Here is a 12,529-nt window from a genome sequence, read left to right on the forward strand (position 1 = left end):
TGTCTTTCTTAGATCACGTTGACTACCATCGGTTATGGTGACAAAACTCCCCACACGTGGCTTGGAAGACTTCTCTCCGCTGGGTTTGCTCTGCTTGGCATTTCCTTCTTTGCGTTACCTGCAGTGAGTATTAAACTCAAAGTCACAATAACAATGTAGATACAAAATGCTGACATTTAAAACAGTACTATGAGCTGTGTTTTACATCTCACGTGTTTGTCACTGTAAAAATGAAAACTGGTATTTGATCTATTTATTCTGTTAGTCTATCTAATGTATTTGAAGAAATAAAGATTTTATAGATATGTAGTTGGATTAAAGGAAGGGTTGTATATGAAAAATTCTATTGTAATTAATGTGCAATAGCAACAAAATCTCTGCAGTCTTGCAATGTTTAGTTTATTCTAAATTGTATTCTCATGAGTTTCATAGGTATTGTGGATTCATATTTATTGTTCCTTTACTGTCTGGAGGAAAGATTGGTTTTTAAATATCAAGCATTCTCTGAATTAATATTAGTAATATCCTCCTTTCAAATTGTTGACTGTGATCTGTAGCCCACATATTAGTCAGTGTCCACCAGAGACTTGCATTATTGAATTTATTCTTTTTTAGATCAATACCTGCAAGAAAACATTCTCTAATGAGGGCTACAAGGCAGAGTTTAAAAGTACAATAATATGCTCAATTTTGATAGACCAATTAAAATAAAAACAGAACATAGTACCAATATTAACTTATCCTGAGAAGACTCAGTCAATGAAGTAGGAAGTTTCTAAATGAAATTTTATATGTCAAGCTGATGATTGTCTTTGAAAGTCAGTTGAGGCTTTATATAACCTCATTATATAACATGTGGGTGGCTGCTGACATTTAGCTTCTTAATAGGTGTAAGCAGGGTAACAATAAAATATTCTTTTATACATCCAGATGATTAAACTTTATGTGGTTCAGTGGTTTAGAATTTCAGTCTATATGCTATGAAAGAATGCATTTTGGAGGAAAGTGATTAGTAATGTGCACCTGTTAAGTTTTCAGGCATACACAATATAATTCAACAAAACTTTTGTTTCACATTTTAATTATTCTTCAAATAATCAGTTAAAAAAGATTTATCCAAGAATAAATCTAATACAAAGTGTCATTTGACTTTTTCATATGCATATTGCCTTTTTCACCATAAGCTATGCAGACTTTTCAAGTTGTGTAAGAAGTGATTGAATAAGTAATCACAATTTGCAAATTTTAACATACCGGCATTTAAAGTTCTTGTTAGGCAATTTCTTTTAGCCACAATCTTCTGCGATTTAAGTGGCAGCTCAAATGAGTACTGTTTGCTGCAGTAACCTGCAATCAGTCACAAAATGATATTTTGCATTCATGGCTCTTGTGGCTTAAAATTGTCCATGCAATGTAGGCCAGGGGCAGACAGTAACACTTTCTCAAAATTCACCAATTTTTCAAGTTTACACATTTTTTAAATCTTTTATCTGTAAAACATGTTTAGTCCTAGAAGCCATTTGTCTGGTTCTCAGTTGAGAGCTATACATATGCTGTACATTTAAGGACATCTCCATTACATACCCGTCTTCACTTGGGTACATCTTTCTTCACTCTCTTCTATCAACATAAAGGTGCTCATAGACATGATATAACAATTTTCAAATCTAGCCACTGGGATATTACACTAAAGGAGTAGAAAGGTGGAACTGACACATAGTTTGCTGCACCACATGGTATGCTGCAAATGTTTTCACCATATGTACTATATGGATAGTTGTAACATTAAAAGATATATTATATATATTGTAGCATAGAAATTCTAGCATTTGCATACAGCTGGTTGCAACTTTGCTGTAATTATTCATGTGCCAACTACATTGCAACAAACCCTGGTCTCATATGGTATGTATGGAATGAACAGTGAGCTATCACTTTCACATCCAGGTCCTATTATGTGTATCAATAGCTTGAGCAGATGTCAGTTTGAAAATAGTACCCTGCAAATTACACCGAGAGGTTGTCCTGATGTCATTTCCATTTCCATTTTTGAATTCCTAAGCTAAATCAACAGTATTTTTTATTATAACAGTGATTTAGGACACATAACATGGCTATTGCTTAAAAGTCATGCTACCACAAAATTGGTTGATATTATTACAGATGCATCTTATGTATTAAACATGCTACAGCCACCCCCACCCCCCCCACATTAACAACAATTAATAGAGGAACTTTAGGAATGCCATAAATTCTTTGAATAAAGGCCATAACACAGCAGTACAGGCAGCACCGCCACCTCCTGTGTCTGAAGAACGTAGGACAACCCGGACAACTACTACAGTGTCAGAGCGAAAAAAATGTTGCTATCCTAAAAGAATGTAATGTATATTGGTTGTTTTTATTGCCTTTTTGCTACTTGCATATATTACCAACATTTATTGCAGTATCTTTATCTGAACATAATTTATAATAACAAACTGACTAACACATTACATTGCAGGGTATTCTTGGATCTGGGTTTGCCTTAAAAGTTCAGGAACAACACCGACAAAAGCACTTTGAAAAAAGGAGGAATCCTGCAGCTAGTTTAATTCAGGTGAGGGCAGAGAAATCTTATATATTCTTACTTTCTTATGTCCTCTGTATAGCACAAATCCAACGTAATCAAAGCTACAATGTGTATTTTATCATGATAATGCATGCTTTAAATATTTAAATATTCTTGTGATGCAAATAAATTACTTTTACCTTGGGCAGGGACCTATTCTTCTTATTACTAAGAATGTTTCTTAGCACACAGAGTAAAAACATAAGGTTATTATGTAGGTAAAAAAATCAGTAGGGTCTGGAAAATTGAGAAAATCTTAGCTTATGGTTCATGTCTTGAGTCCATGTTCTATCATATGATGCACTAGCGCAGTGGAGACACAATTTCGTAATTAAGCATCTTAATCAATTTTCATGTAGGTAGTAAAAAAAAACAGAAATTAATAATAAATTACCAGCACAGTCATGATCACATGTGTGCATCTATATGGCAAATGCATTTTCATTCATATATAACTACATTACAACATTGTTATTTTAATGCTTGCAGAAGCATATAACAAAAGCATTATTAACACATGGCTGTGTGCAGATTTTCAGTTTTCTCCCATGCTGCATTGCAGTGTAATGCTTTGAGCCCCTGCATGTCTGTGTGTGTACCATACATGTCATACCTGGCAGAATTAAAAACCTCTAAGTACTGTCTCCAATGCATTAAAGAGGAGAAAATTTGGTGCATATAAAATGATAAAAACCATGCAAGCAACATGCAGCTGCTTTGAATATTGTGTGTATAGTAAATGCAGACTTCATTTTTTTCATTTTGTCATGATTTCCAGGTATGATAGAATGATATTCTGGCATAAAATGGTTAAATGCAATTTTGTGTTATATTAAAGAAATACCAGTGCTTTTTCACAAAAATATTTAATTATTGTACAACCAGTGTGTCATAAGGTTTCTTGCGGAATTGCAGAATTACCTTGGGCCTAAAAAAACAAACAAAAATGTCCTTACCATACTGACACTTTGTTCCATTTCATTACAGCTCGTGGTCTTGACACCTGACTGTAACAACACTTTTAGTTATTAAAGGCTTGTTATTTTTAATGTACATTTTGGTATAATCGTACCTTCAACAAAACAAATAAAAACCCAACAACTCTGGGCTCCTATTCAACACTAAAACCCCAAACTTTAGATGCTTACTTACCTGATTAGTGTATCTGTGGCCTGCTTTGATGTTTAGAACCACTTTGCCAGAAATTCTGTTTAATGTTGGCCCTTCCTGCACACTGTGAGTCTTAATGGACTTGCAGGGGCTATCTTGGCCATATCTTTAGTATACTTTTCCATGGTTTATGAAAGCTTACTGAATAGATACAGCTACTGATAAACATGCAGCAGGAGAAAAGCTTTATTGTATATTAGTTTATGAACTCCAGGGAAGGTGGTCCAGTGTTCATTTTGTTAAAGGTACAGGAGGACCTTTATGGTGAACTCCAGGTAAACAGCTGATTACAAAGGTGAAAGTCAAAACATGTTGTTTTTTTATTGTATTGCCATCCAACAATGATCTTTACACAGCTCTGTCAGCTGAGATAGCCATGGTAATGCCTTTTTTTTCATTTTTAAGTTAAGAAATACACCTTGGTCAACTTTGAGTGAATAGGCAACAGTGGACTAAGGAGCTCATCCCTCTGCTCACTCTGCTTTTTCCTACAGTTATCATGTCCCTGATTAGCACATGTGCACTGAAATCAACATATTTGTCTATTAGTAGTGTCCCGCCTTCTCTGAATCTATGCTTTCACTAGCTGCATTTAACAATGCATGAATTATTTTGTTTTTTAAATTACTAAATTATCTGCCCGGAGTTCAGCTTTAAATATACCCATACGATATAAATAACATTTTTGCACATAAAAAAGGTATTGCAGTTTTTTATCACTTATATTTATTATTAAAACCAAAGAACTATCGGGATAATATTTTCCATTGTACTCATCAGTCACATTTACATTACATTAGGTAGTAAGTTATTATACAATGCGGCCAATGAAACGGTTAAAAAATATTGTTCTTGGTAAGTTTCAACTGAAGAAACATTGTATCTACAGAACTACATGATGTGTCTGTTTCTGAGAGTCAATACTATCATGCAAAACTATTTTTTTTCTTTTTTCTTCTATGATCAGGTTTAATTAATATTCTCTGCTGACAGTTTTTAAGGATTCCAGTATTCCTAATTACCATAATTATTTTAATTTCTTAGGAAATGTGTAATTAAATGTATATTAAATATTTTCATCACGCAAGTTTCTTAAAGGGTAACTCCATTTTTATTAAAAGGTTATAATATGAGTAAAATATTTGCAGTGAAAAGTTGTTTTTGAAAACTGACAAAAATGAATACATGTCTTCTGTAATGCTGAAATGCACTACACAATCGATGTCTGCATATTTATTTCACAAATACAATTTACAGATCAGGTGATTGTTTTACTGTTGTTTTCAGACTTTTTTTTTCAATTGCCTTACTAGGACTAATCATTTGACTATACAAGTCCACTCCTTTTTCGGAAGTGTGCTTTAAAAATAGCAGTATTCTTTAAAATCCTTGCAATTTATATAAAGAGAACCTGATCTTATAGGATTATATGTACATTTAACATTTTGATACACGTTATTTATCTACAAAGGCCTCTCGGTGACTGCTGCTGTGCACCCCTATCTTGTATACAATGTCAGCAGCCCCAGGAGACTTGAGACACACTATATTCTCCTCTGTTTAAAAAGTTATGTAGGGAGATCAGGGAAGTACAAAGGAGCTAGGCCTGCACAATGGGTATTTAACAAATATAGAATTTAACATGCTAGACATGCTTTAACAAGTAGAGATTTGTTTTAGAGAATTTACACTCTTGAAGAAGTTAAATTTTCCACCAAGTTCTCAAGCACATTTCAAGTTAATACTAATGTTGTAAGAAAAATTTAAATACTTGATGTTTCTGTGCTTTTACCTGCAAGTTGGTGATAATGTCCCTTTACTTAGGCAAGTGTGAATGGTATGTCCTTTCAGTAAATGTGGAGTTACACTTGTTTTATTACTTTTATTCCTTTGTATTTGCTTTGTGTTGCATTCAACTGACTAGACATAGCTGTTTAGTGCTGAGAGAAATACCCTTGGGGTTGTTCAAAAACACTTTAACTGCTATCTAAAAGTGCTTCTAAAGCTTGTCTCATGTGTCCACTATATGTAATAATAAATGTCATTACTGTCCAGCTGTCATGGGGGATCAATGAGCGTTTGTTTTTTCTTTTCTGAGTTTTGAAATGCTACTGCAAAAAAAAATTACCATCTCAGCCTAGCATGCAGAAGAAATGTCCATAATATTAACAAGATACCCCAGGCTAAATTGTAGACATTGGCTTTTTTTTATTCTTAAACTGTGCTGTATCTCAAGCTCACATGTAAAGGGATATATAATCAATATTTCAGCCTAATGTATTTTAGGCTTCCACTTATTTAACTAAAGTGTTGTGGTAAATAAAAAGTAAAGATCTGTCTCCATTAAAGCAAAAAGGTCAGTCTAGACCAAAAGTCTGTCCATTCAAATCCATCAACAAAGACTTAATAGCATGTGGACCCTTAGGTTGATCATATACACGAACAGAGCTTACAATATGCAATAGAAGTTGCTGGAAGTCAGACAAGACCTAGCTAATTTTGGGGCTGGAGGATGTTTATAATTATCGAGTACTGTCCTCACTGGTCCTTTAATTTCATTGATTGTATATCATTTTTTTCAATAATTGATTTGTATAATTTCCTTCAAAGGCAAGCCTCCTTAGAAAGGTACTGAAGCAGGGTATTGTGATGTTTTCAATAAATCCAAATATAGCACCCTGCCAACTTCTCCCACCAGCTGTGATCTACTTGAATTGCATAGTCACTGCAAATTAGACACAGCCCACCTAATGACTGGGCTGAAGGAGATGTATATTCATCTAGTGCTTTCCTCCGAAGCCAAGACCTCCAAAGACCTCATTCTCCTAGAGTAGTACTGAGACAGAGTATTCTGAAGTATTCAGGAAGCTATATACACTACCCCTTTGGTCTCTCCCAATAGCCAAAATCTGCTAGCATTATATTGGGAAGCAGAGAGGACACAGTGATGATATCACTAGGGTATGTAATAGTTTCATTTTAACATTAACATGGTTATAACAGAGGAAGGATGAAACAAGAAAGGTAAAATAAAATAAAAACTTTAGCTTTATTTTGACACCCTAATTTGCTTTGTTTGATATATATTCCAAAGCAATATTTTTTAAAACTGCAATTAGATGGAAAACAATATAAATTACTATTACCATTGTACTACTATGTACATTATTAATACTAATTCATATTATATAAACAGCAGATATGAAGATTGTGATTAAATGTTGTTACCATATGTGAAATGTTGCCACTTTGCCAGCCTCTATCTAGGAAATTAATTTTACAATTCCAGCGCTGACTTTAAATTTCTTTTAAATTATGTAAAAAGAGGATTAATCAAGTCTGAGAGCAATTAGCTAATATGAATCAATATTTAATGACAATTTATCACAATTACTATCATATAATTTTTAAAAGACAGTGTTTTAAATAGCAGTTATGTATTTCATGTAACATTGTTCTGTTTTTAGATTTAAAACAATGTTTTGAAAAATACAATACCTTTAGGTTTGCAATTCATTCATTTTTTTGTGCACATTTGACATATTTTGTATACTAAAGCATTTATAACAGTGTATCTGTGTGCCTCTGACTCTCACAGTCTTTATTTTACTTGGTACAATTTTAGACATTTATTAAACTTTACAACCTATCTGTTAAAATCTGATTTATTCCATCAGTTTGATGTAACATACTTTGTTTGATGTAGCCTGATGGAGTCTTTCCCTTTTTTATGCCCCCTAACCTTTCCCAAATAGCCTGGTCGCTTCCATTTCATTCTTGGCAGCGACGGGTAGAAATGGGGGGGGGGGGGTTACCTCTATCTAGCTCATTGTATATCACGTAGTAGTTGGTTACATCCAAGTAATAAGATGAAGATGTTTCACAGCATAGCTACACCAGGCCAAGTTCAGATTTTTAGCTACACATTTTATATCTGTTAAATAATGTTGACCTAAATTGTATACATAATAAAGGTTATAATTAAAAATATAGCTTAATCAAACATATGAGTAAATGTGTAAACTGAAGAATTCTCTCTTTACAAATTTACTTGTAAGCCATCCAGTGCTGGACAAAGGTGTCTGGGAACACATAATTGGTTTCCTACCTCTGTCTCAAAGAAGGGACAAATGCAAAAAAAGTTTATATCGATACTGGCAGTTCTGGTGTGGTATTTATTGTAGTATCAGAATATCTGAAATTCATTGAAGTAAAGAAGTGACACATACAAACCTCCACTTAGAGTTTATTACCTTCTACGTAACAAAGCTCACCAATAAAACTGAAGCGATAAAAACATATCAACAACTATAAAAAGGATTGTGAACTAATCACTTGATCCAATGTTTGAATAAATGGCCTCAAAGATTACAAACACAATGAGATGCAGGCACACAACAGACAACTAAAACTTGCTAGCCATGTTGGGTATTAAAGAATCTCAAGATTTATCAGAGTGCATATTCTACCAAATAAAGAAAACAAAAGGCTTTTTATGAGAGGCAACTTAATGAACCTAAATGGCAAGAACTTCATTTTTAATTTCCAATTTCCATATCCAATTTTCTATATTGAACATTCAAACTATATTGTTTCTGAAGTGTTCCTAAAACCCCAGGCTCCCACTACTGGTAATAGCAGTCAGATATCAAATTATAAGGAAGATTATACCATTTTAATATTAGCCAGAGAGAAAGACTCTTCCTAAATATTACTAAAGCTTTTGTGTTTTTGTAACACAAAACCTTTAGAAATAATAACATTTCTAAATTCCCAACTTAATAAAAGAAATGCCATAACCCGGCTCCTGCATTAATTACCTATGTAAGGTATGTTGAAAGGCAACCCTTTTTTGGTTGAAGGGTAAAGGGTGAGACATCATTCTTTGTGTACGCACTTGTCCATATGTCCAAGGACTAAAAGTGTCAGACAATAGTCCAGTGGGACCACTTGTTCTGGTGACAGTCCAAGAGTGAATTTGTTTCAAGAGATTCTCATTGATTCTAAAAAGCCTGGATAAACATATACTGCAAAAAAAAAAGGTTTGTACAAATTTGTTCAGAAAAGTTAAAACATTTTATTCCTTAGTGATCTGAAGGTATTGGAAAATAATCACAAATTAAATATAACTACAACAGTGAATGCACCAAAGAAATTTCTATGCATACCAAAAAGGTTAAAACGTACTTACAACAGGTGCAATTGGAATTTTAAATATAGCAAATAGTTACCGCTTTTTTTCACTGTTTCCTCAGCTTAAATTTTGAAATTCAGTCTTCAGATTTTTTGGGCCCTATTCATCCTCTGTTTCCCTGCCTGTGCTGTGTCTGTTTGAAAGCCTTTTGCACTAAACTTGTGCAATTGGGATGTGGGTGGGTCATGGTAGAACAAAAAAATTATTAGTGTTGAACTTTAGAACATGAACAACTAACTGCATGCCAAACTTGTGATTTAATTACTATGCTACCTAAGAAGATTTTGTTAAGAAATGTATTAGTTCAGTTTATTTTATTCTGTTATGAACAGCCCAATGTAGGTCTTTTCATGTGATGTTTACAATGTTTACTTCTTCCTTGCTTATATTTTAGTACATATTTAAATGCTAGCAAAAAACAAGGAAACACAATTTCCACAGCAGGAGAATCAGAGCTAAAATATTTTGTATATATACTATATTTTATCATCTCTTATCTTAGAATAACCCTTAGGGGAATGTTTGCCTCATTCTGTGATGTGGAAGACTTTCAATAACTTTTCTTTGCCAACACGATGGCTTATCAGCGAGGACTGCTGGGAATAGTAATCAATATTGCAGTTACTAACAGACTGATGGTATTTGTGTTCCTTTTCCCTTTATGACTTCAATAAAATAAAGGATTTTAAGGTAGACAAAAACCAGATTCTCTAAAAAGCTGCTGCTAACAGGACTGTACTTTTTCCTCCAGCCATGAAGCATTAAGTCAGAACACAAATACATGCTTACAAGAGTGAGATTACAATTATATTCTATGTAAACTGATTATTGAAAACTACATCATAGTTCATAAAGGGCTATGAAGGAAGAAATTTAAAGCACAGAAGACAGTTCCCATCTATCCTTAGACAGTAAAAGGGTTTGCCATGTTCTGGATGCTGTTACTGGACTTTTTAATAAGCAGAAACTAAATAAAATGCCACTGAATGGAAACTTCTGCATCATTCTTTGCTGTTTTAACATGAGACTTTTTCAAAGCCCAACTGATCCCAAAATCGAACAAGGAAATTCTAATAGCAATCAGGCTGAAAAGTGAATACAAACAATATATAGAAGCAAAGTGTGGAATAGACTATAATATCAGTCTCATGGGCTAAATATTCTTACTTACTATATTGCAGCCTTTTCTTGTTGATATCGGCCATTGGGAGAGCGAGGTGTGCTCATGTGATACACAAATTGGCAATAAAAGAGATGTTAAATTGCATTTCCAGCATTCTTGCATTACAATGGAAATTATGGGTTTACACGATGAAGTTGAGTTAGGTTCTAATTCTAAGGCATCAATCTGTTTATAGGAAGCTAAGTCATGAGAGGCCTTGACTATGTGGAAAAGTGCACAGCTTTGGCCAAGCACAGATACAATATAGAGTTGAATTCTTAAAGGAGTAATACATTTTCATTTAGCAAACACAGTTATCGTATTTTTTTTTGTTTCAATCGGTTTTTATTAATGTTTACACGTTATTACAAAACAGGGATTAAAAATATCACATACATATACAGAGGAAAAAGTAGGGCCAGGATAACCTCCCGGCCCACCATTGACAACCATTAAATATAGCGCAAGTGACATTTTACATTAAAAGAACAGTGCAGATAAATATATGTATATCCACTATTACAAGAAAACAGGGGGTAGGGAAAACACAACAAAAAATGGGCGTAGCATAAAACCACCCTTAACTGTGATAGAGTAACTAGCCAAACATATGGGTCTGATGAATCCAACAATAGACTTGTCTCCGGGTATACCGGAGGGTATGTCGAAAATGCACTTGTGCAGAAATAGTTTGAAGGGAAGGGGAAGGGGGACAATCAACTGGGTAGCCCAGGGGAGGAGTAAGGGTCAGACGAAGGAGAGGGGAAGGGTGGGGGGAGCGCCCGACTGGCCCAGCGCTTGTTTACTCTAACAAATTACTACACACCTCGAAACAATTTGAACTATACTATTACTCTCATTATTATTACTGCCAAAGAGCTTTAAATTGGGTGGATTCCTTAAACCAATCCCAGGCAGACCATATCAGCTTGTATTGTTCCCACTTGTCGTCATCCTCCTCCACAAGCCTTTCCAAATGCTGTATCTTCTCTAGTTCTGTAAACCAATCCTTCAAAGAAGGTGCCGTAGTCTGTTTCCATTTTCTGGGAATAATTGACCTGGTAGCCGCAAGAAAATGTCTCAATACATCTCTCTTGTTAGCCTTTATAGACCCAGGGAGGACTGACAACAAGGCTACCTGAGGGGCAATCCTCAAGTCAGAGCCAGTCACACGGTTATATATATCCTCTATCTGAGACCACAGCTAACGGATATTGGAGCATTCCCACCAAATATGTATCATAGTACCTTGATGGGCATGGCAACGCCAGCACCTATCAGAATGGGAAGGAAACATGCGATGGATATCCGAGGGGCAGAGATACCATCTGGATATAATTTTATAATTGGTCTCTTGAGCCTTACAGGGAAGTGACATTTTATGAGTTAAGATAAAAGCTTTCTCCCAGTCTAACGCAGAAATAGCCTCTCCCAATTCCTTTTCCCAGTATCTTGTATAGGTGGGAGCATTGGTAGTATGAAATTTAATCAGGATCTCATATATCTGTGATATCACATGGATTGGTCTGTTTGGTGAACGTAATACATTTTCAAAAGCCGTGAGGTTACGCTGTGTGGGGTACATAGCTAAAAAGGTTGAGATAAAAGAGAACATTTGGTTATATTGTAACCACGCTGATGGGAGCCTCTGCACCCTGGCGCCAAGCGAAGAGAACGGCGGGATTCTGCCATTCTGGAGCATACTGCATATCTGCCTATGATCCTGAGCTGACCAAGATAGAAATTTTTTAGCGTTCATTGCCGGTGGAAATGAGGGATTGTCAAACAAGGGAGTCATGGGCCCTACCATAGAGGACACATGATCTGTCTTAAGAAGATTATCCCATTCTCTTAAAAGATCAAAAGTAATGCCGGGTAACGGATGAAGGAAATGCAGTTTAGACCTATTCACCCAAAGTATAGAACAGAGGTCGATTGGGGATAGAACATTTTCCAAGACCACCCAACTTTTCCTTTCTCTATTGTGAAACCAATCAACTACACGAGTTAGTATAGCCGCTCTATAGTAAGATCTAATGTCAGGAACCCCTGCTCCGCCATGATTTTTAGGTCTGGTAATATACCGAAAGGCTAGTCTTGGGCGCCTTGTTTTCCATAAGAACCTCCAACAGAGCAGCTGTAACTTACTAATAAAGGCCAGAGGTAAATATATCGGGATCGTTTGAAAAATATATAGCATTTTGGGCAAAATATCCATTTTGAGGGTGTTAATTCTGGCAAACCATGAAAGAGGGAGTAGATCATATTTGCCCAATTCCATCTTTAATTTACTTAACAGTGGATCATAATTGTATCGAAATAATTTAGTCTGGTCATCTGATATAAAGATCCCTAGATACTTAAGTTTCTCATTGCAATGCCTAAAAGAAGT

General features: G+C 34.9%; 1 protein-coding gene across 2 annotated transcripts in view; it reads left to right on the plus strand.

The window, feature by feature from the left end:
* The window catches only part of KCNQ5 (potassium voltage-gated channel subfamily Q member 5), a 269,840-nt gene that overhangs the window by 218,908 nt on the left and 38,403 nt on the right, over positions 1–12,529 (plus strand). For both annotated transcript variants that reach the window (XM_072408515.1, XM_072408516.1), the window contains exons 6-7: positions 13–123; positions 2,504–2,599. In XM_072408515.1, coding sequence (XP_072264616.1) covers positions 13–123; positions 2,504–2,599 — 207 coding nt within the window. The remainder of the gene's footprint in view (positions 1–12; positions 124–2,503; positions 2,600–12,529) is intronic.

The sequence above is a fragment of the Pyxicephalus adspersus genome, chromosome 4 (assembly GCF_032062135.1).
Source record: "Pyxicephalus adspersus chromosome 4, UCB_Pads_2.0, whole genome shotgun sequence".
NCBI classification, from domain to species: Eukaryota; Metazoa; Chordata; class Amphibia; order Anura; family Pyxicephalidae; genus Pyxicephalus; species Pyxicephalus adspersus.